The sequence below is a fragment of the Macaca fascicularis genome, chromosome 1 (genome assembly GCF_037993035.2).
Source record: "Macaca fascicularis isolate 582-1 chromosome 1, T2T-MFA8v1.1".
Lineage (NCBI taxonomy): Eukaryota > Metazoa > Chordata > Mammalia > Primates > Cercopithecidae > Macaca > Macaca fascicularis.
The window spans coordinates 32,936,738-32,961,407 of record NC_088375.1 but is presented as its reverse complement, the minus strand read 5'-3'; the positions used below and the strand labels follow the sequence as shown (position 1 = coordinate 32,961,407).

Genomic DNA, 24,670 nt, shown 5'->3' with positions numbered 1-24,670 from the left:
TCCAAGAGGCTGAAATCTCAGGGGATTTACTTCTAACATTGCCCACCCCTAATTAGTAACCCTTATGATTTATTATCTTTACCTCTCTGCAAGACATAATTAAGTCTTCAGAGACAGAATTCCCAAGTTCAGATCCTGACTCTACTGCTTCCTAGCTGATGATCTAAGCAGTTACTTACCTGTGCCTTCCTTTCCTCATCTACAAATGGTGCTAGACTAGAGCAACAAGAAGTTATTAACAATGAAAGCACCTATTCAGATGTCAGCCTGGCTTCTATAAGTACTGTATAAGCAACAGCTGTTATCAGCTGATGCCAGTGAGTGGGAATTGCATGTGTACCCCTTTGGGCACAGATTTTCTCTCCCAAAAGGTACCTTAGACCCCATGCAATTCAGTTCTTTGATGACAAGAGACATTTGTCTTGAGTTCAAGCACTCACCTCTATAGGGTCCATGATCTCAAGGCTTTCAAGAGATGAAAGCTGGAGGTGGCAGAGTGAAATTTTAAGAGCCTGGATGGCCCGCAGCTGCAGAGGGGTATCAGACACATTCACCCTGAGACACAGCAAGTCTAGAGGCAGTCACTGAGGACTAAAATATTTCATGGGCTCCTCTCACATCTTTCTCCTCCCCATAACCAACACTGTAGATTAAACAATCTGAAGAACAGAAGAGCAAGTCCAGTTCTACTGTGCTTCAATGACAATGGTCAGGTCAGCTCATCTTTTCAACAGAGCTGAATAGGGGAAAGTCCTAGGTTTCCATGAGCGTGGACTCTGCAGCTCAGGAAGCTGGGACTTCTGTAAGTGAACTTTTTGCCAGCCTTCCACCAGGATCCCTGGCAAATGTGGGAAACATCTGCAAGGAAGAGCTAAGTTAAATAATGTCAGTAAATGCCATGGGAGTGGCATGAAGTGGCAGAATTAAATAAGGATGTAACTTACTAGACTTCATATCCTCAGGGCCAAGTGCAAAGAAGGATGCCAGCAGGTACTCCATTTGTATTTCTTTAATATGTTTACTTGAATCATGCTAGGCAGATAAATTAGCCACTGTCGTTATCCCACAGTAAGGGCTAGGACAGAGACATGCATAGAATCCCAAAGGGGTCACAGCAAACAGTAACTAAATGAGATCGAGGTCCTGGGGAGTCTTTGAAGTAACCCTGGTGCTGCGTTTTGATGAATGAGCAGAGTGAGTCAGATGGCAGGCAGGGAGGGAGCGGGACAGGTTTGTAACATGTAAGACCTTTCTCTGCACAGTGGACTCAGTGCTCAGCCTACACCCCCTTAGGTCCCTCACAATCCCATAGCCAGCACCTGGGCATCCTGGTCAGAGGGCTGTCCTCAGTTTGTTGGAAACTTCTTGGGCTGCCCAAAGAGAGAATGAGGGGCTGGGGGATTCACATGCCCTCAGGGACAGACCTTAACCCACAATGAAATGTGACCTGCACTGCCCAGAGTGCCCTGCAGAACTGAACCCAAGTGACTCTCCTGGGACTTGGCTTGATAATGCACCTGGGCTTGAGCATGTTCCCTTCCTGATTGTCCATTCTTCCCTACCAGTTTTTTCTGGGAACACCTTCCAATAAATCACTTTTACATGGATCTTGATCAAAGACCTACTTCTAAGGAATCCACCCTAAGACACCTTAAAGGTGAGCTTCTGGAGGACAGGGGACAAGATCTCATTCATCTTTGCCCCCAGCCCTGTGCTAGGCATAAACAGCCCATGTTAGGTGAAAATATTTATTAAATTGGATATGTACCAAACTATGTTGAGCTTCACTCTCAGCAACAGAAATCTGGTCAGAGAATGAGTAGAGAGGCCTTTGCCCATCCTTCCCCAGCACCATTGACAGGAAAGGCCACTGCTGCTCTTTGACCTTCTCCTTGACCATTCCAGGACAACTGGACTATATCCCTCACTGCAGTGGCCACGGCAACTTTAGCTTTGAGTCCTGTGGCTGCATCTGCAACGAAGGCTGGTTTGGCAAGAACTGCTCGGAGCCCTACTGCCCGCTGGGTTGCTCCAGCCGGGGGGTGTGTGTGGATGGCCAGTGCATCTGTGACAGCGAGTACAGCGGGGATGACTGTTCCGAACTCCGGTGCCCAACAGACTGCAGTTCCCGGGGGCTCTGCGTGGACGGGGAGTGTGTCTGTGAAGAGCCCTACACTGGCGAGGACTGCAGGGAACTGAGGTGCCCCGGGGACTGTTCGGGGAAGGGGAGATGTGCCAACGGTACCTGTTTATGCGAGGAGGGCTACATTGGTGAGGACTGCGGCCAGCGGCAGTGTCTGAATGCCTGCAGTGGGCGAGGACAATGTGAGGAGGGGCTCTGCATCTGTGAAGAGGGCTACCAGGGCCCTGACTGCTCAGCAGGTAGGCAGGGGAACTCTCTGGGGTGTTTGGCAAGGGTGGTCCAGCAAACTAGCTGGATGCCTCCAGTTAACTTGGGAGGAAAGATGAGTGAGAAAGTGAAGTTTAGGCAAAATAATTCTCAATTGAGTTGTACTCATTTGCTTTCCAAGAGAGCTGACTTCTTGAGTCAATAACAATTGATGAGGCAGATTAAAGGGGATAAAGAGTGGAAATAGGAAAAGGTCAAGTTCAGGCTGAAAGCTGGATTGTTACCCCTGAGACTAGGAAAAAGGCAGTGGTAGCAATGATGACAACACTTCATTGTCCTTGAGGTGGGGGAGGGTAGAGAGTGAGGTCATGGGACTATCTTAGGCAAGGCCATTCTCTAACTCTGAGGGATCCCAAGCATTCCATCCGCTCAAAACTATCTCCCTCACCAGTTGCCATATTCCAGGAATGCCTTCCACAATGCTACTGCAAAAGATGGTGGTTGGTCTGTGAGGCTCTCTGATTATCTTGGAGCTTACAGATTGCAAGACGTTATTAATTTATGAAATGGTTCTAGTGGGGCAGAGTGTTTTTAGACAAGGACTTAAATCTAAATAGGAATAAAGTACTAAGGACTTTGGGTAACAGCTAACATTCTAACAATTAGTACAGAATATTAAAAGAGTATGACTCACTTTGTTCCAGATGACTATCTAGCAAATTAGAACCAACCCTATGTATAGTCTACACTGTCAAAGCTGATAGAAAGATGATGTCCTACAATGGGGATCTAAACCAACAGAGAGAGAGGAAAAAAAAAAAAGGTATCTCATTGGGACTGATTCTCTTTTTGATGCAAATCAGATTATGTTTATTATTTCACTATAGCTCATCCTCTTCAGACTAAATCAGTGACTATTGCGCATACATTTGTTTACGTTCTAAACAGTACAGATTAAGTGGTTGGTCCTTTCCATTTAGGGCTCAGAGAGCCCACTAGGATTATTTAAAATAAAAAATAACAACAAGCAAACATTTTAAACCTTCTAATGGAGCAATTTTAGGAATTTTCTGATAAGTCATGTGACATCAGTTTAAGGCGAAAAGCCTGTAAGCCAGGTTCACCAGCTTTCTATAAGCCACAGTTACTCACTCCTACATGGCAGGCAATGTTCCTGCACGTGTAACTTCAAGTTAAATTATTTTCAAAAATCAATGGTAATAATGAAAAGAAAAACAATAATAATGCACTGTGCTTAGGGAAAAAAATTTAATGTTCCTTACTTTTTTCCATATCCAATTATTTCATTTAGCCTCCCAATTTTGTTTACTGAATTGAAATATCTTTCTAAAAATATAGTCACCACACCAATTATCCCAAAGTGAATTTCAAGCAGAAATTAAGCCTTATTGTTTCTGAATCCAAAGTCACTAGGCACCTTCTGGGAAGCCAGGCTGATGCATGGCCCCAGTTCCCATCCAGGGGATCAGGCTCCATGAGGCCCCATCTGGAGGACACCCAGGGTCAGTGTGGGCCATCGCTGTGTTGATGCTATTCTGTAGCACACATGCTTCTTAGTAGACTCAATCTTTGGTGGTCTGGATATACCTGTCATATTCTTGACCCTGCCTTTCTACAGGGATAGGTTCATTTGCAAACAAAATCTTGATCTAATCCAGGACTCACACCGAACCCTCCTGGCTACCCCAGGGAAGACGCAGCAGCTGCTAGCATAGCTACAACTGGGTTGAGTCCAAACTATGAGCACGTTACCTCCGACATGATACCTCTGTGCTGCTTGAGGAACACTTCAATAGGCCCAGATAAATTACTTTACAGGTTCCCAAAACATGTGAAGAAGGACAGTTGCATAATCTCCATCTGTTTCTATAGCAACCCTAGAGCCACCACTCATTTGCAGGAGGTCTGCTCTTAAGGCCTGCTTTTTAATCCAAGTGCTACAGGTCTCTTCCAGAGAAGTATCTAGGTCATTATCTAAAGTGCTACTTTGCTTGCCCTTTGTGAAAAGGCTGTAGGAGAAGGGGCTATTTATCCACTGTTTGACGTTCCTGGCCGGGTGCACACACCACAGCACGATGTTCCCATTGCCCATAGGACTGAGGAGAGGAGAGAGAAGGGTTAGGAAGGTGAAAACACTGAAAGCCTCAAAATATACTTCCTTATAGGGCATTCTTTTCTCTTTGGCAAGGGTGTAGAAAATAGCTGCCCATTGTGTGGATTTCATTCTGAGGCCCCCCAGGTCTGCAGCACTTGAGCACAATTGAACAGTGTTGCCAAAGTCACTACATTTGACTTCTAGCCTTGATCTATCCTCATAGTGTGCCAAGGGACAAAATCTCAAGACTTCCACCTCCATTCTCTGCCCATGTACAGATAACAGAACAAAACATTCATGAATATGAGAACTTAAAACAGGCCTTAGAAAGAAGCTTCTCATTTTACAGATTTAAAAAGCAGCAATCAGTGAGACAGATTTTCCCAGAGCCAGACAGCTAATTAATGGTGGAGTAAGAAAAAGAATCCTGGTCTCCTACCAGCTTCTAGCACTCTTTTATCTTCTCTGGAATGCAAAGTAGAATAGAATTGAAAAATAAAAATTTTAAAGCCACATAGACAAAGAAGTAGCCTTTTGGTATGAAAGCTGAGCTCCATCACATGATAAAGAAAAAAAAAAATGAGGTGTCAGAGGTAGGGTGGAAAAGAACATTCAACCATTTGTCCACATCTCTCCCCAGTGATAGTGGTTAGTGCGGGGGCTGGCCAGGGAGCTGGCCAAAACTCCCCTGAAGCCAGCAGGATAAAAGAACCATCAGAGCAGGGTCTTGAGACAATCCAGAAAGCTGTTCCCTGGACTTCAGTCAGACCCACGGAGATTCATCAGTGTCAGCCTCTGCTCTGTCAGGACTGCAGCCAGCCCAACCTTTGGCACCCGAAACCACTTGCTCTTTGGAGTAAGACACATCACGGAACTAATTCCAACTGCTCTCACCACATAAGTGCAACATTTATGCAAGATCTAAAAAGGAAACAGCATGGCATCTTTGCAGATAAGCAACCCTCATTCCTCAAGCCACAGTTTATTCCTCTTTAACAGCCTGCTCTTCCTCAAGTTTCAAAGTTGACACCCCAAAGAAAGTAAGACTAAGAATACTTTGCACTCACCATGAATTCATTGAATTAAGGCACGAGGCTCTTTGATTGTTTGTGGTACAGTTCAATATAATTTTCTTTTATAAGGATTACTGACGCCTAGTATACATAGCTGTGTACATAGCTGCTGCTAAGTTGGAGTGCAAGTGGTGGTGGTCTCCTCCATTGAGCCACCATTGTCAAGACCACTTCCACAAGGAATGACACCAGTTACTGCTTTCTCGGTCAGAAGTGTAGTCAGTGTTTACCACCAGGCTCAGGCCTTAAGCTAAGTTGCCAACATTTTTTTAAAAATCCTTCTGCACCTCCTTTTTTGCTTTAAAATCCCAAAATGCTCTTCTTAGATCACCCTCTATTGTCAATATTAGCTTTGAAGAAGGAAGCAAAAAGGAATACACTGATTTGTTCCAAATGCCTGAAGAATTGCTGGTGACTTGAAATTTGAAGTGGTCATTTCTGCCACTCTGACAGAAGTCCTGCATAGGAAACCTGGAGTTAATGTGTTGAATCACAGGAGACAGGCACTAGAGAACCTGTTTAAAAAGAATTTTCTTACCTCTAGGATGAGCACCGGTCTAGAGATCACATCTACTAAGATCGTCTGAATTATTCCTAATATAGTTTACTTTGGGAGGCCATGTATAAATGAAAGGAGGCATCTTGTGCAATCTGTAACCTGCTGCCTAAATTGCAGGGGAAAGAATGAAGACTGTAGATCAGGGTTTGACAGTCAGTTCTGCTATGACACCACTCTGACTTTTGGCACATCCTTAACCTGGGATTCAGCTTCCTCATTGGTAAAGCTGGGATAATTATATCTACGTGAACTACCTCATAGGGTTGCTATTAAATATTTTTTTTAATTCTAGTTAGATGGTATATCTGAAAATAGTTTATAGACTGTGAAATGCTACACAAATGTAAAGTGGTGTTGTATATTGGCTAAGAAGTTTTACAGTCATTCTACCTGCATTCTAATCCTAGCCTCTATGTTTGCTGACTGTGTGGTCCAGTTTTGTCACCTATAAAATAGTAGTAATAATGATACCTTAATTTCATAGTGTTGGCGAGAGGATGAAATGAAATAATCTACATAAAAGTGGTTAGCATTATATCTGGTGCATAATAAGTGCTCGGTATAATCATGCAAAATCCTGACAGGTTCTAAATATCAATTCTTCTTCTCATGGCCTAGGAGTTGTTCTGTACATGTTATACAGGCTGTCCCAAAGATTTTAGTGAAATTCAAAGCTTTAAAAAGGTCAGAAATATAGGTGATACAGTTTATAAAACATCATTTGAAAGTTTATTTAAATTTCATTTACACTTCTTTAGTTTTATAAATTTTAAACAAAAATTTTTAAAATTTTTGTTTCAGTCAACATTTGCCATCCTCAAGAAGCTCTGCTTTCTAGACTGTTTTATTCAATGAATGGTTTTAGGTAAAAGTAATTGAAGCAAATGTCCAGCAGTGCATATATATGCTGCTGATTCTATCCTGTGAGTCTGGGATCTGTTAAAGGTCTCCTTGTATCTCTGCCTTTGCTGAGGATTTGAGGGTGCATGTGTGAGTACAATGAGACAGCACTCTCCACTCACATGGTCCTGCAAAACACAGCTGGCTTCAGCCTACCTGGTTGTAAAGGGGAAGGGTGAGATTACCCAGGGGAGAAATTCAAAACCTATGACAACGCTTAAACTCATGGAAGCCTCCACTACATATAAATTTATGTTAATAATGACCATTTAAATAAATATTGGCTTGATCTTTGATTTAATCTATGGGCAGGTCTAATTACAGACACACTGGAGTTAGCCTCCTAGTTAGTCTTAAAGGCTTAATTATTTAATGGCCACAACACTGGTGAATCTTCATTTTCCAAGACAATACACAAAAGGCTATTTCTATGTGTTTTAACCTTTGGTGACTCCAAGCAGCATTTGAGAAATCAGAAGAAAGTAAAGCAAAGTCCTCAAGAATGTTTTTTTTTTTAATCATCATCTCCAAGATTGAGGCTAATAAAAATTAGTTTAACACAAGCTAGATTTCTTTCAGAACATAAGTGGTCTTTAAAAGGGAAAATTCTACAATAATGGGCTGTTGAGTGTCTTCATCAGGCCATGGTATCCAGGACTTACTGTTTTGGCTTCTCATAATTTGCAAGATAATCAGGAATGAGTCTTTGTTTCCACTTGCCAAATCAGATATTGGCTCCCAGAGTAATCTGATGACAATAACTTATTAAACCACCAAAAATTTTGGCCAGTGGTGTGCTGTTAAATATCTAACAACCTGGCTCTCTGAAGGAAAAAAATTTAAAAGCCCTGTTGTGTAGCATTTGCCAGTTTCCATGATGTAAATACTCTCTCCATGGCCAATTTCAATTACCAACATGACGTCACTAAACATGGAGCTGGAAACAGATGTGTGGTAGGGTGCATTCATAGAATATTTCCACCAGACAGATAGAGCACACATAAATTATCTTAAAGGTATAGATAATAGTAAAATGTAGTCAAATAATTTGAAAGTGATAAATTTTGAGTATCTATTACCTTTGTTTTTAATATAATTTACTTAAGTATTAGGTTATGAAATTGAATCTTTAGTAATGGCTCTATTCAACGACAGTCTTGAAACGGTCCTGAAAATTTGACAATCAGCCTTTACAAGCCAGTAGGAGCTGGCTCCAGTGCATGTTCATGACCTTATAGACATTGTGGTACTAAGCACCAAAAAGAAAAGAGCCTGTTCACAAAGGAAGTTACAAATCACTTAAAGCCATTGAGCCCAGCAGAACATATAGACGTGGCATGGGGGGTGAGATGTGAGGAAGAAAGTTGAGTCCAGGATGGGGAAGGCAATCCTCTGAGCTCATGCTATCTATGTATTGCCTCCTGGTAGTTGCCCCTCCAGAGGACTTGCGAGTGGCTGGTATCAGCGACAGGTCCATTGAGCTGGAATGGGACGGGCCGATGGCAGTGACGGAATATGTGATCTCTTACCAGCCGACGGCCCTGGGGGGCCTCCAGCTCCAGCAGCGGGTGCCTGGAGATTGGAGTGGTGTCACCATCACGGAGCTGGAGCCAGGTCTCACCTACAACATCAGCGTCTACGCTGTCATTAGCAACATCCTCAGCCTTCCCATCACTGCCAAGGTGGCCACCCGTACGTACCATTTCCCCATCCTGCTTCATTTTCCTTTTCTCCTACATGAGATCATGGGCATTCATGATAGTAGTGTCTTTTCTTAATTCTTCAGGGATGCCTGGAATAGTCATTGCCCTTGAGGGGAAGGGCTAGAGATGTGGCCCATTTAGAAAGGAAACATCATTAAAAAGCACTTTCGATTAAAAAGACTTTCCAAATTCAGGCAACTTTCATAAATTATAGAACCAAAAGGACAAAAAGTACTTTAATTATAGAGTACTGACTTGTTATAAGCTAGACTCTGATTAGAAGTCAAGGAAAGTATGAGACATCTACAGACTTTGAATCGGTTAGAGATACAAAACAAGGAGATATGAACTAGTACCTCTAAGAAGTAAGTGCTAAATGGTATGTTCTCGACCGTAAGTGTATAGCAAAGTGAGAAAAAAAATCGTATTTAAAACCACAACTGACAACATCCCCTTCTCCTGATAGAGAGGTGGCATAATTTCCTCCTGGTCTTTTGTTTAGCAAAATATCTTAATAGTTCATTTTATTTATAAAAGTTGAAGCCCTAGAGCATAGTTTAGAAGGATTCACAGAGAAGAGAGAGAGATGGAGACAGAAAACAATCTAAACTGCTCTCCATAAGAAATGAACAGTTTTTTTACACATAATGGGAAACTTTTGTGGGTGTATATCTGTATTTTGTGTATGTTCAAGCATAGAAAAATATAAAAGATTGCATACCAATTATTAACACTGACTACATCAAAGAGTAGAATAAGAAGGAGACAGGAAATTATTATTATATTTTTCTGTATACCCCTCTGAATTCTTAAATTGATACAATAAGCCTGTTTTAGTTCAGAATTTCAAAAGCCAGGCAGAAGAATTTAGACAAGAGAAGTTCTCATCACCCCAAGTATACTGCAAAACCTGCATGCACACAAATGTCTGTGTGCCTTATGTGGAAACTCTTCAGAGAGATCATGAGAAAGGGGCTATATCTGATTAAAATCCGGGACAAGAGAAGAGAACATTCACAGGAGATGAGGTATGAGTGATACAGAGATTTTTAGCAGTAACAAGAAAGTGGAACAAGAAGTGACCATGAAAACATAAGCCCTCTAGAATTCAGACAGCCCTTGGGCCAGTAAATAGGACTTACCACCAGATAAGGGGTAAGAGATTTGAACTCATTTTGTGTAGATAAGATGGTATTTGGGTAGCAAATGCCACGAAAGTTCAGAAAAGGAAAAGGCCAAGGTAGAAAGAGTTAGCCTTGAAATCTTCATGGAAGCTCCAGGACTGAATTGAGCTTTGAAGGATGCAAGGATAGAGACAGGCAGAGGGGAAAGAATTTAAGAAGTCATCTTGTCCCCTTGCTTTTCAAGTGACAGAAATTCTGTTATAATTTTGGACTCTGCTATGAGATGAGTGCTGACTCTGTTAATATGCCTATAATTATCTCTGTTTATATTTGACCTTTTTAAAAAACAATTTCTCTGGTGCCTGAGAACTGGTTTTAAATATCTGCAATGATTGTGCAGAGAGGCAGGTCACCATCTGCCACTTTTCCCACCTTGCTCCGGGATGAGTCACCACCCTAAGTGCCTGGCCTAACTCCCAAGCGTCTACTCTCTGATCCACAAGCATGCGCAGTGATGAGGTTTCCATCTCCTGTGGCATTTATTATGCCAATTCAGGGCATTCCCTCAGGCAAGCTCCCAGGTGACAAGGACAAGATCATGTAAACCACCTGACACGCCTTCAAGTGGGTTCACAGTCAGCCCTGCCTTCCAACCAAGAAGCATGAAAATGCTTCCAAACAGGAAGGATGAGAAAATCTGTCCTTTTTCCAACGGGAATAGCCCATGAGAGGTAAAGCTAAAATGGGAGCAGGCTTCCTGGAGAACTGAGAAAAGTCATGCTGTCATATTTCAGGGCTGATAATTGGAACTCCATTAGGACAAGCACACTTCCATCTCACAAAACCTGTGCATGTGTATGTGTCTGTGTGGTTGGGGAAGAAGGGGCGGTGGGAGGAAAAGAGGGAGATACATGAAATGAAAAATTCAGACCATCCTAGACTTACTGATTTGAGCTAAACAAAATACCTCAATGTGCATCAATGATCAAGGAAATCACTCTAGTATTAATTCTGAAATTGGTTTGCTCCACACCTTTAGCTAGCTTTCTCTGTGCCTCTCTTTTCCTGTGTGCAAAATGACAACACTGATAGAAGCCATCATAGTGCCTCCCGAGAGTGCTGTAAAGCTTCTAAAGATACTGCTCAAGTCCTCTGAAAAAGGCACTGTATTATATATGAAATGCCAAGATCTACCACATTAGTAAGAAAAGGAAAATGATGTCTGCATTTTAATAGTAACCTGTTAATATAATAAAAAGCATTAAAATTGTTTCTATATATTTTGTTTAAGTTAACTCGTGTATTCCATCAACATCAAGCACTAGGGCCATAATGGGATGGGTAGATCCTGCACCTGGGACTCACTGTGTCTGGAGTAAGATTGGGATTGTCCACCAGACACCACCATGCCCATGGCGTGGAGGAAGTTCACCAAGACAAAGCATCAGGCAATGCTCTCTGTCCCAAGGGTTAGCCATGACATTGTCACCTACATTGCTGTTTTCCAGATCTCTCCACTCCTCAAGGGCTACAATTTAAGACGATCACAGAGACCACCGTGGAGGTGCAGTGGGAGCCCTTCTCATTTTCCTTTGATGGGTGGGAAATCAGCTTCATTCCAAAGGTAACACTCACCTGTTATACTGTCAGACAGACTTATTTGGAGTATTTGTACCTTTAGCTTGGAATCAGGGGCAGCAAGGAAGGCGTTACCCAATATCTTTCTCCATGCCATTAAAGACACAAAATGGCATGTTGTGGGTGTCTGGGATATAGAACATTTATGCAACAAATATGTGGTAATGACCCACTGACAAGAGTAACTCCAAGCATGGCACCCTGGCCTTGCAGAACAGAGGATGCAGGAAGCAGCCACCAGCTCCAGCTCTCCGCTGAGATAACTCTAGGGCCTGATGAACCATGGTTTTGGTGAGTGTGAAAGCCAGACCCTCAAAAAAATTGAGGCTTCTCTTTAGGACATAAGAAAAGCCAGACTGAATCAGTTACATAATCAGTCAAAAGCTTCATTCTGTGCAGACAGATGCACCAGAGAAAAGTCAGCTTGCGTGGCATCAATCTCTAAAGGTTACAGACACAACACAAAGACACCTTGGCTCTCCTGGATTACTCATAATAAATTTGTAACCTATTAATTTAGCAACTTCTTTTATTAGTCTATGACTTTTAAAGTATCCTAAGATTCTTTTCTACTCTTTAAGGCAGTATTTCTTTATTTTCTTAATTCTAAAACTAACTTTTCTGAATTGCCAGAGGTGCATGCCTGGCTCCAGATTTCCAGAATTTGTTGACCCTACCAGTGTCCTCCCTAACTGTACCACACATGAGGATATAAAGTTCAATCAGACTCCTTCCCTCTGTCTTTATTCTTCAACATCAAAGAACATTTTTTAGCCATTCATCAGACTTAATGACAAATGACACATTTTTGGCTAACAAGACTATGATTTCACCATTCTTTTACTTCAAAATTCTTAGAGCCATGAACTGTTAGAATTACAAAAGATCTTCAAGTTCACAGGGTACGACCCCTCATTTTACATCTAGTTTAGTTTAATATATAGAGACTATGATTCAGAAAACTTGAAGGACCCTTCATTTTACATCTAGTTTAGTTTAATTTATAGAGACTGTGATTCAGAAAACTTGAAGGACATCATACAACTAGTTGGTGACAGGCTTAAAATGAGTACCTGGGCCTCCACCTCCTATCCCAGGGCTCTATTCAATAAACCTGTATGCCCCATTCTCTTATGTGGATACAGTCATATCATAGTCACATTCACAGCAAGGTAAATATATCTAAACAGACATCTGTACCAATATGTCTTATTTGAGTTAAAATGATAAATAAAATATGGCAGGCAATTGAGTTATATAACAATTGGAACAATCAAGTCACCTTGTTGCTCAGGAAGAAAAAGTTATGCCAGGTTCTACTGTTACATGTATCCAGTATGTAAAACTCTAATTAAAAGAGAAGCTGACCAGGGAATGCCAAGGCCAAATGCATGGCCACATGGTTTAATAACTGTTGTGATCTGTAGGTTGAGGCCACTGGGGGGCATTCATGACACTGATTTATAAGAGTATGGCTGGCGCGGTGGCTCAAGCCTGTAATCCCAGCACTTTGGGAGGCCGAGACGGGCGGATCATGAGGTCAGGAGATCGAGACCATCCTGGCTAACACAGTGAAACCCCATCTCTACTAAAAAATACAAAAAAACTAGCCGGGCGAGGTGGCGGGCGCCTGTAGTCCCAGCTACTCGGGGGGCTGAGGCAGGAGAATGGCGTAAACCCGGGAGGCGGAGCTTGCAGTGAGCTGAGATCCGGCCATAGCACTCCAGCCTGGGTGACAGAGCGAGACTCCGTCTCCAAAAAAAAAAAAAAAAAAAAAGAGTATGGCTATAAATTACATATAACGCACCCTGGGTACCATAAATAGAGGCCAAAGAATAGGGGAGAATGGCAGTGCCCTCCAAAAAAGGCCCTCTTGTCTCCTCCACTTCTGAAGACACTCATAGAAAGTATATGGAGAGAAAGAGAGAGGGAAAGATAAGATAGAAAGATAGATAATAAATAATAAATTCTAGATTCAATCTTGTCAAGTTACTCTTTCTCATTGTCTCTTCCCTCTTGTCTCCTTCTTCTCTTCTTGTTATTCTCTTTTTCCAAGCTTTCTTTTTCCTTTCTTTGTACTTCATGTTTGGTTGTCTCACTGAGTCCTAATTCATCTAGGTAGAGGGGAAACAAGACATTGACAGATTCACACTGAATGTAACACCATGAGAAACTCCAGATATAGCAAAATATTAGCTCTGGCTCATAAACAATTATCTCATGGCAATGTCTTAGTTTGACATGTGTTGTGTGTGTATATAAAGATGTTTACACACAAACACACATGACTATCTTCTTCTAAATAGCCAGTGGCATGTTCATTACGATAAATGCCAAAAAGCTCTGATGAATGTTAACCGTAACCATCAAACATTTGATCATTGGCAAAAACCAGTCTGCACCACCTCATGACTAATTTTTATTGGCAAACTCAGCAAACTCAGGAGAAGTGAAAGAAATGTTCCTAAAAATTGACCCTCCATTTGCCAAATCCTCATAGGGTGGTGTCTTTCTTGTGGAGTCCATGGGGAGTTATTTCTGGCCCCAGATACTCAGCTGTCAGCAAGGAGGAAAGAGACTTTGCCCTACTTTAAATTCACAGCCCACAATTAGTATTCCATACCTTTATCTTTCTCTCATCAGATTCCTCTCCCAGTGACTTTTCTCTTTTGCTTTCTCTGCTTCTCCCCACTGTCCAGAACAATGAAGGGGGAGTGATTGCTCAGGTCCCCAGTGATGTTACATCCTTTAACCAGACGGGACTAAAGCCTGGGGAAGAATACATTGTCAATGTGGTGGCTCTGAAAGAACAGGCCCGAAGCCCCCCTACCTCGGCCAGTGTCTCCACAGGTGAGTGCCTCCAACCCTTCTTCCTAGAGCTGCCTACTAGGTCACTCAGAAAAGAACCACAGAATTCCCCAAAGAGTGCAGAGACAAAAGAGGTGTTAGAATTTCTCCCAGAGCTGGGACAATTCTGGTACCTGGTGATGGAGCTACTCTACCAGGTGCTTAGCTCATCATCTTCCTTATTACTCATCCTTACAAGCACTGACATCTGGGAGAGTGTTTTATGGAGACAATTCTTTTTTAATATTTCCATTATATTTATTCTGATATTATTCATGAAGAAGCCTCATTTGTCAGCCCCTGGTGTCAATGAGCTTTGGAAGCAGCAAGAGCTGACTCACTCTTACCTGTGATGATATTTGGAAAAAGTCATCTGAACCTTCCCAAACCTCAATTTATTTTACAAGATAAGCAAGAATAATTTATGATAAACAAGAGTACCTCCTTCATTAAGTTAATATGAGGATGGAATTAGATAAAGCACACAAAGCGATCAGCTCTGTGCTGATGAGAGTGAGTGCTCAATACTTGGTATACACACATATACTTAGAACATACTCAGAAGTGAAAGTGGTAGGAAACAAGTCATTCAAAACTAAGGAGGTATGGGTTGGGTCACTGTTCAAGGTGATGGCTTAAGTCTATTATTATTTCATCCCCACAGTTCACCTCATTCAAGATTATTATATTTCCAGGATTGATTCATTAATTGTCATATTTTGCTTTATTGTTTCCTTAGCTAACAAAGAATGTTCAACTGCAATGCTGTCAATTAGCTATTGTGATGTATCAATGTGTGTCCTCACCAAGAATGTCTTGAAAGTTATACATAGCATCTGGCATAAGTTTTGGTTCTCGTTTTATTGTTGATGGAGCTGAAACTCAGAGGCTAAGCAACTTTCCCTGTCAGTAACAGAAATTGAGATAGGTGACTATTGGTACAGCTTTATGTGTTTTTCATAAACAGAAATCAATGTACCAGAAAGCCAGTTTTAAGTTCAGGACAAAAGGCTGAGTTGACCAGAAATGAGACCCACAACACAATGTAATGAGACCACGTTTACAGATTAGTGATTCATGCTCTGCTATTGAATACAAACCAAACAGCATCAGGTGCCGAGGCTTAAGCTCAGCTTAGAAAACATTGGTTCAGAACTATCGTGGTACTAGCTTGTGTTCCATTAATGCACCAAGGTTCTATGGCAGTGCCTCAAGGCTAGAATCCGGTGGAGAGCCAGACCTCTAATTACTCCTTCTGCCATGCCTCCAACCAGGACAACTCTACTTTGATCTGTTTTATATTTTGTACATCCATTTAAGATTTTTGTCCTTTAAAAAAAAAGTTTACCACCCAAAAAGCTTTCAAACCATTGTCTAATCCAAAAAGTATGTTTTAGAAGAAACTCTGATCCAAAGAGTATGGTTTTTAACCATAAAACCTGAAGTGCTCTGTAAGAATCCCTCTAGAAGGCTGGTGGCTGAGGTTTTCCACAGCTCTGTTCCCCAAGGTTATGCTGTAAACTGAAGAGTTGACATTTCATAACTTGGGGGCAGAAAGGTGTGATGCCTTTGCTCACTCACCATATAAGGGTCACAACAACACTGCTATCACAAAAGACAGGTTAACAAGAGAAAGCCTAACAAATTTATTTAATCGAAGTTTCACGTGACACAGGAGCCTTCAGAAATGAAGACCCAAAGACGTGGGGGATATTATCTGTTTTTATGCTTAGGTTTGAGGAAGAATGGACAGCCATGTAGAAATGTAAATGGACAAATGGCTATGATCTTATGGTAATAGTCTAAAGGGGAGACCTAGCAAGGCCTGTCTGCTCAGATTCTTCTTGGCCTCTCTGTGAAGCATTTCTTCTCCACCTCCTCGATGGGGCAGGACCCCACTGGAATGAGGGTCCTCAAAGGAGAAGGGAGGAGGGAAAAAATGACCTTTCTAGGTTTTATGGCTTGCTTTGGGGAAGGAAGAGGAATTCTAGTTTCTATGACCTGCCTTGAGGAAGAGGAATTCTGATTTCTGTGAATCACTTCAAGGGGAGAAGAAGGGTCAGGAGACGGGAGGACTGCAGATGGTCAGAAAAACCTTGCTTGCTTCTGGGGCTGTTTCTGAAGCTCTTTCATTCCTCTTTAATTCAAAGCACTCAGCACACCAAGGTGCCAAACTTTGGGGTGTCCTGGGATGAGCCCAACAATAGCAGGTGCAGCTTCTCCTCTTCTGATATGAAATGTTTCAAGGTGTCCAAATTATTCCTGTGATTTGATATTAAGAAAGTATTAGTAAAAGACAAAAGGCTAAAAGGAGAAGATGGTTCATAAGAGGATAGAAAACATTGCAGTTGAGGAATGTTTTTCTCCTAGAATATTGACAGAACATAGAGAAGGTAGTCTAGCCTTGCCTTAGTCTTATAGTCAAATCACATTCTTATAACATTTGCAGTATTTTTTGGTTTGGCAGTTCCTTAAGATTAAAATTAAAATTCCAGATCTAGAAATTTGTGGTAAAGCTAGGCAGAATTATTTTCATTTAAGAAAAAATGTCCTTAATATTTTGGCATCATCTACAGAATCATGAAGAAATGGAAAAACATTTATTCCAGTTTACTTTTTGAGCAGGGGTTGTGTTTGTTTAGACATTAGGACCAAAGCTGAAAGCAAGTTGATACCTCCTTGACTGAAATGGAACATTGCTACCAAGTGGCCAACCAAAGGGCAGAATCCAAGAGTGGCTACGAAAAAGACGGTTGGCTCCCAGTCCTGTGCGCTGTTTTTAGGAAATGATTGTTTAATTATTTCCTTCTGCTAAGAGCTGACCTACACCAACACCCTACTGTGAAGCTCTGTGTCCTCATCAGGCACTCAGGCTGCCTTCTTCTAAGCAGGCCATTTTGTGAATGCAAATTACAAGACCTCCCACAGCTAAAGCCCTTTGTGCTACATAATCACATTTTAATATGTTCAATCCATTATGATTAGGGTTTTCTGGATTTAAAGAGTTGAAAGACAAAAGCCTTTTGTGGTCAGTTGCATTTCCCTGACACCTTTTTTTTTTTTTTTTCCAAAAAGCTACAGTTTATTGAAATGCTTCCCCTTCTTTCTCATGGATAAAGAAGATTTTCCATTTATTTCATTTACTCAACACACATTTACTGAGTATCTACTATGCTTCAGATATCATGCTTACACAGCACCTAGGAGGCCACTTCCCCCATTTCATAATTAAGTTAAATTAAATGTAAAAGGCCTAAGTTATCTAAAACCACCAAGTGCAACATGCTGAAAAGAAGCTGGATATATTCTGTTAAATCACATTACTACCTCAAATATGAAAACCAGGAGTTCCTTTTAACTCCAAACCAGGTGGCACCCAAGTGGTCTGGTGATTTTCATTTTAGCTGGTGCTGGACCAAGAGTCCTAAGCAGCTTAAGACAGAACAGGACTAGGCTAAGACCCAGAAAGAGGGAGGAGTACCCAAGGGAAAGGCTCAACCTTGAAAAACTGAGAGGCTTAAGGTCAGTCTAAGACAGTCCTGAGGGAGAAACTTCATTTTGGAGACAGAGTAGGAGGTGGGCCAGAGTGGACTGGATAGAAACAAGTCTTAGTCAAGGCTCGCCAGTAACAAGGAAGAGAGACTTACTTAAACCAGCTGAAGCAGAATAGAGAATTTACTGGAAGGACATAGAGTGTCTCATGGGAATCCCAGGGCCAGAAATGCATCTGGGCCTCACAAAAGACTTGCACCAGAAAATGGAACAACAGGAATCAAATTATTCCATATATCTTTCTAGAAACTCTGCATGGCCACTGGTTTCCCTCTCACTCTCTCCTTTTCTCCCTCTTTCCCCTTTTCTCCAGATCAAATGGTTTCTATATCAGTATCAGAATGGTAGAAAATGGCCACACCAGCTCTGGCTCTGCATGGTCCAACACAGGCTAATTAGAGAACCAGAGTTCTGGTTTTAGTTCCAAATCCTTAAAGAATATTAACGTTAATAATCGGCTCCAGCCAGAAGGGTGTAGCCCCAATAATAAATGAAAACATGGAGGCAAGAGCATGTTAGCCATGCAGACATCCCATGAGAAGTTGAGAAGACCGTTTCCTATTCTCCTCACTTGGCTGTTTCTTTTTCTTTCTCCTTCTACATTCCCTCACTTCCCCATTATCTAATTCAGTATGAACAGAACCTCAAGTGGGTGCTGGAGTCACAGGTGGTGGGCCCTGCAGGAAATCCACCAGCTTTCCAGGTGTTGCCCTGACCTGCACAGTGCCAGAGGCCAGGGCTTATGAGGGACATACACTGGAGAACCTGGAAGAGGTGACTGTAATGCCCTTCTGGTGTAGAAATATGCCAGAACAGATGGAGAAAAATGACCCATAAGAGGCTATTCCAAAGCTGGGGTCCTTTTTATCCTTTTATCCAGAGGAGCAAGTTTACCCAGAAGGCATGTTCATTTCCTCAAATGCAAGTGTCTGTTGGTTTTTAAACGGTCTTAGCAACTGTGTTGACTGGGCTGGTAGAGTGGCTGAACAGGGACATCTTTTGAATACTCATTATGACCTCATTGGCAACCAAGCTGGAAGTCTTGGATGTTTAGGCAGTCTGGTCATTTCCTAGGTCTTTCCTCAGGGCTCAAAGAAGGTGAGAGCTGAGTGGCAGAAATGTGCCAGAAACCCAGTTCTCAATTCTCTGTCCCATGACCTCCAGAAAGAAACAGGGCCGACTCTTTCAAGTCAGCAAGTGCCCTTCCCCTGCTCAGACTGGGAAGTGCCATCACCTGAAAACTACAGCCTGGTAAAAGAACAATTAGACCAAAATTCAGGGGAACCAAGGCAAACTGCATGTCCTCAGGAAAGATACTTCATCTTACTGTGTCTCATTTTCCTCATCTGTGAAATGCAATAATAATACCCATCCTCTCTCTGACTGACCAGACTTCCATGAGGAGGAAAAGAGAGAGCTGACGCCCAAGGTTTATTTCTCACTCAAACTTTTTGTTCTATTTGATCCTTCTCATTCAGTCATTGACGGCCCCACGCAGATCCTGGTTCGAGACGTCTCTGACACCGTGGCTTTTGTGGAGTGGATCCCCCCTCGAGCCAAAGTCGATTTCATTCTCTTGAAATATGGCCTGGTGGGCGGGGAAGGCGGGAGGACCACCTTCCGGCTGCAGCCTCCCCTGAGCCAATACTCAGTGCAGGCCCTGCGGCCCGGCTCCCGCTACGAGGTGTCAGTCAGTGCTGTCCGAGGGACCAACGAGAGTGATTCTGCCACCACTCAGTTCACAACAGGTAAGGCTGCGGTGGGGGAGAGAGGCACAAGGAGGGAAAGAGGGGTGGAACCAGCCAGTGGTATCATCACAGCAAGAGGGGTATTAGGAATGAGGCGAGGTGTGTCAGAGCATCAGCCTTGTTACAGACACTGCAAGAAGGAAGTGAGAGATGTCCAGCATAGAGAAAAAGCAGCACGCCCTCACTAGGAGAGGAAAACTAGCTTCTCATCCTACCTCTACTGGCAGCTAGATCTGTGACTGATATAAATCCTTCCCCACTATGGGCCTCAGGTTTCCCGTTTGTAAAATGACAAGTTGTCTTGAACACATGCAAGCATCCGTATTGCTAGTCCAAATGGCAATTTTGTGAGAATTCAGGAAAGGCGTCTCTTTCTCAAGACACATTCTTACCCATTTGCTGGAAATTATCATAAAAATTCTATAAACCTACAATGACTACACCACCATGATGGTGTGCATTGGCATTTTGCCAAGCCCAACCTGTACAACTCTAAGCAGACCTTCTGACCAATTCTGTGATTCACCCTGTAAGTAATGGCAGTAAGGCTCATATGAGGCTGATTCCCACAGATAGGAGGTTAATAAAGCCCATGTAAAACCTGCCTTGCTATGGTGACCACCCACCCCCACATTCTCAAGGCCACTGGGACTCTTAGAGCTTTGCCAACAGTTGGGAAAGGCCAGACCTCAGGGTGACTTGCTCCCTGACTTTCTCAGTGCCCATCAGTCTGGCCAGCTAGTGGGCTAGTAGGACAGGCACCATCCAAAGGATGGGCTTCCTGGCACCCTCATTATGTAAATAAGGGCCTGTGATCAGATTAGTGATTGTGTCTCTCTTCTGGATTCTCAGTCTCACCCTCTTTGCCTTGGGATGGTCACATGTCAAATAATATCTCTGCCAACTCCAAGTTGACCCAGAGATCAAAGAAAACTGATAACATCTGTAAGATCTAAGACCAGCATCTTCGGGTGGGGTAAAGTTGAAGAATCACTAATTCAAGAATTCTACCTTAGATTGTGGCATAACAGTCTGCCACAGAATGGAATGAGTCCAGGGTTTTCAAGAAGATTCAATAAATAAATAACACCCCTGTGCTCCACTGGGTTTAAAATCAATTGATAAATTGGCAAAAAGTGAAACAGATGGACACCAAAATGTTCCCTAGATTGCAGCATGTAACTTAGCGTCATGGCCAGATGGGTTTGCAAACTAGATGGCCACTGTGGACCTGGGCAAGTCTCTCCATATGGCAGAAGTTGGGAGACTACCCAGGTTAGGACTTACAGCATGGAGGAACAAGTAGAGGCCTGAACACTTGAAACAGCCTGTCCCACAAGAGAGGAGAACAGAAGGGCAATGCCCAGGTCCTGCTGCAAAACTCACCATTTAGGTAAGCTCATTTTCTCCAGCAAAAGAGAGACAAGAGCCTAGGAAACATCAAGGGCAGGGAAGAGCTTTCCCGTTAAAAAGGAGCAAATGCAGACACTGATAAAATGGAGAAGGCAAGGTTTGATTCTGAAAAATACTCTTTTAGGTTTTCTCTCTAGCTCCTGGGCTAGATGCCACCCTCTCACCCAGGGGGTGCCCAGTGGGATTTTTACTGAACATATCTTGGGATCCCAAATGACCAAATGTGCACCTTGAAACAATGAACTAAATTCTGTCCATTTCTCTTCCCTTCTGTTTCCTCACTTAACCAAAGACGTTCATGTCCCTTCTTGGTTAATTCTAGGTCAGCTTCTCATTTCCCACCTCCACAATACCACTTGCTCAGGGGGGTGGTATTGTCTGTGGACAACGAGTCCTGCATCCTTTTCTTAATTTCAGGATAGTTTTGTTTGAAAAGTGGTTTCTTTGTGCTCTGCTCTGATAAGGAGTTTGAAGCGGCAAAAAAGGAGAGGAGAGCTCTTAAGAAGCGTGATGAAAAACAAAGTCTTGATGTTCAGGTCGACAAGATGGAAGCAGGATTGGCTGGTGGCCCAGGAAAATTCCGATCAAGACAATTACATTCTGCCTCCTAGGAGCTCCCCCAGAGTTTCAGTTCATTGCTACATGGTTTTCTGTTTCCGGTTGCCTGGTGGATTGGCAGCTGTGAGGCAGCTGACTTCTCAATACAGCCTCAGCCTACACCTCAAATATGCTCCCCTCTGCTGGAGGAGGGTGAGGGGAAAGAAGGGATGAGGAGATGCAAACAGCATTGCAGACAGATTCTCCAGGCCTGGGTTGGCAGGTGCCAGTTAAATGACGAGAGGGTACCCAGACCCTCGCGATGAGGCCCTCAGTCATTTCAGAGCTCCGCTTAAATTCAAATTAACCAAAGTGCTTTTCCAGGTGATGGCTCCGACACTAGGAGTGCACTAATTGCACAGGCAATTAAAGCAGAGATTTGCTTCCTACATGGTGAGTAGGATATTTGCTTGGGTCTTAGAGCTGTTCTGAAAGAGGAAAGAACCCTGAACAAAGCACACTACAGCCTGTGATTGGAGAGAAGCCAGCGCAGAAAACCCAGAGGCCAATCTCCAAAACCCCTCCCTGCCCTCAGCAGCTCTGGTTTCAGTTGCCCTCAGGAGGGAACTCCTGGCACCATTTCTCTCCTCTGGAGGCCTTCTCTTTAAGCAGATCCCTCAAGGTTCCAAGCACAGGCACCAGGGCATCTGGTCAACAGAGGCTGCTGTTTTGACCTGAATACCCCAGATTTCTCTTTATTGCTATTTTAGGTTGAGTTGTGTTCCACAAAAAGACGTTGAAGTCCTGATCCCCATACCTGTGAATGTGACCTTATTTGTATATTGGGTTTTTGCAGATAATCAAGTTAAAATGAGGTCATTAGAGTGGGCCCTAATCCAATATGACTACGTCCTTATAGAAAGGGGAAATTTGGGCCCAGAGACAGATATGCCCACAAGAAGAATGCCATGGTGAAGATGAGGGCTGAGATCGGAATGATTCTTGATACTTCCACAAGCCAAGAAACGCCAAAGATCACCAGCAAATCACTAGTAGCTAGGAGAGGCATGCAACAGATTCTCACTCACAACCCTCAAAAGGAAGCAGCCCTACTGACACCTTGATCTTGAGTCTGTGAGACAATAACTTTTTTTTTTTTTGAGATGGAGTCTCACTTTGTTGCCCAGTCTGGAGTGCAGTGGCATGATCTCAGCTCAGTGCAACTCCACCTCCCAGGTTCAAGCGATTCTCCTGCCTCAGCCTCCCAAGTAGCTAGGACTACAGGCACCTGCCACCACGCCCAGCTAATTTTTTGGATATTTAGTAGAGAAGGTGTTTCACCATGTTAGCCAGGATGGTCTCGATCTCCTGACCTCATGATCTGCCCGCCTCGGCCTCCTAACGTGCTAGGATTATAGGTGTGAGCCACCATGCCTGGAGAGACAATAATTTCTATTATTTAAGATACCCAGTTGGTGGTGCCTTGTTATGGCAGTCCTAGGAAACTAATAGGAACATCCAAGTCCCAACAGTTCAAGCCCCTACCTGCTTGGCAGTGATGCCACTCTAGGACTCTTCAGGAAGTTCTTTCACAATTTCAAGCTGGATGGCACTTGCACCTCAGCCAAGAATCTGGCTGCAAAGAGCAGAGTAGGGCTTCCTGCTCATACAAGGCCAGCACCCTCACTCAAAGCTATCCTTTTTTCTGCACCTTCTCACCCCAAGCATTCTCAATGCCCCACAGCTGAAATACTTAACAGGACTTTTCTAAAACTTGATGTATGTTTATCGAACACCTACCAGGTGCCAAGAACTATTCTAGGTACTGAGGCTACAGAATAAACAGATAGACAAGATCCTGGTTCACATGAATTACATTCCAGTGGAGAAACTGGACAAGGCAGAAGGAAATAAACACCCAAAATTATTTTGATTATGAGTACTATGATGAAAAGTGAAATGAATGATACAGAGGCATGACCATGTTGGATCGAGTAGTTTGAAAAGGCTTCTCTGAGAAGGTGACGTTTTAACTAAGACCTAGATGACCTAAGCCATGTGAGGATCTGGAGAACATTCCAGGCAAAGGCAGAAGCCAGTTCAAAGGTCCTGAGGTAGGAATAAGCTTGATGAGTTTCAAGAGTAGAAAAAAAGCAATATAGCTGGAGCACAACAAATAAGCGTAGAAGTCGTACATGGTGATATCTGAGAAGCAGGCAGGGCTGGATCACACAGAGCCCTGCCGGCCACAATTAGGAGTTTGTAACAGGAAGCAACAGAAAAGTTTTAAGCAAGGGAATTACTTAATCTAATTTATGTTTTAGAGACTAGATATGTCTATTCCATAGTCTCAAGTCTCTCCACACGACCTTCACTAGACATCTGGCTTTGCCTTGCTCTTGACTGACTGACGTTGCAGAGAACAGCTCAGCTCCCACCTACAGGGGTGCCCTCAGTGGCCCCTCTCTCCTAGAGGTCACACTTCAAGGCCAGAGGGAGCAAACAATTTCACCTCATCCTAGTTCTAACAATCGTCTTTCCAGACGTCATTCTCAGGATTGACTTCTTTCAGGATCATTGACATTGGAGGTGTCTGGTCCCTTCAGTGACAACACTGCCCCTTAATCCACAGGCCACAACCCCTATGATCAAAAATACAAAAAAAAAAAAAAAAAAAAAAAAAAAAAGAAAACCCCAAAGCATAGTCTAACATTTCCAAGGCTTGGGTTTTTAGTTGTGAAGAGCACTAGGTAGAAGTCTCAACCTTAACCCTAACCCTAAATTAATTTTGCTCCAGTTCAGTTTGAGCTGCACGCCCCAAGCCCAGTCCAGTCCCTTTGCCCAGCCTCTCCTCCTGCATGAAATTTAGGGGCATACAATGCAGCGGCAGGTGTTCCTCCACATGCCTATCTATCCAAGCTCCTCTCTCCATCCAACTGCTAGAGAAATAGCACACATAACACATCAAGAATACATAGTATCTGGCAAGCTAAAGTACAGTGAGTGAGGAAACATTTCTCAGGAAAACAAGCTGCAGAGACATAAATCTGCTAAAAGATTCACCCAATTTACATCGCTAAACAGAACACTTCTCACTCCGAAGCCTCTGT

General features: G+C 42.9%; 1 protein-coding gene across 6 annotated transcripts in view; it reads left to right on the top strand.

Annotated features, from left to right (window-relative positions):
* The window catches only part of TNR (tenascin R), a 428,883-nt gene that overhangs the window by 343,229 nt on the left and 60,984 nt on the right, over window positions 1–24,670 (top strand). For 4 of the 6 annotated variants that reach the window (XM_005540057.5, XM_045392993.3, XM_015445907.4 and 1 more), the window contains 5 exons: window positions 1,906–2,382; window positions 8,427–8,690; window positions 11,334–11,449; window positions 14,163–14,313; window positions 19,341–19,610. In XM_005540057.5, the coding sequence (XP_005540114.3) occupies window positions 1,906–2,382; window positions 8,427–8,690; window positions 11,334–11,449; window positions 14,163–14,313; window positions 19,341–19,610 (1,278 nt within the window). The remainder of the gene's footprint in view (window positions 1–1,905; window positions 2,383–8,426; window positions 8,691–11,333; window positions 11,450–14,162; window positions 14,314–19,340; window positions 19,611–24,670) is intronic. The other 2 variants (XM_045393002.3, XM_045393008.3) reach the window with 2 other exon arrangements.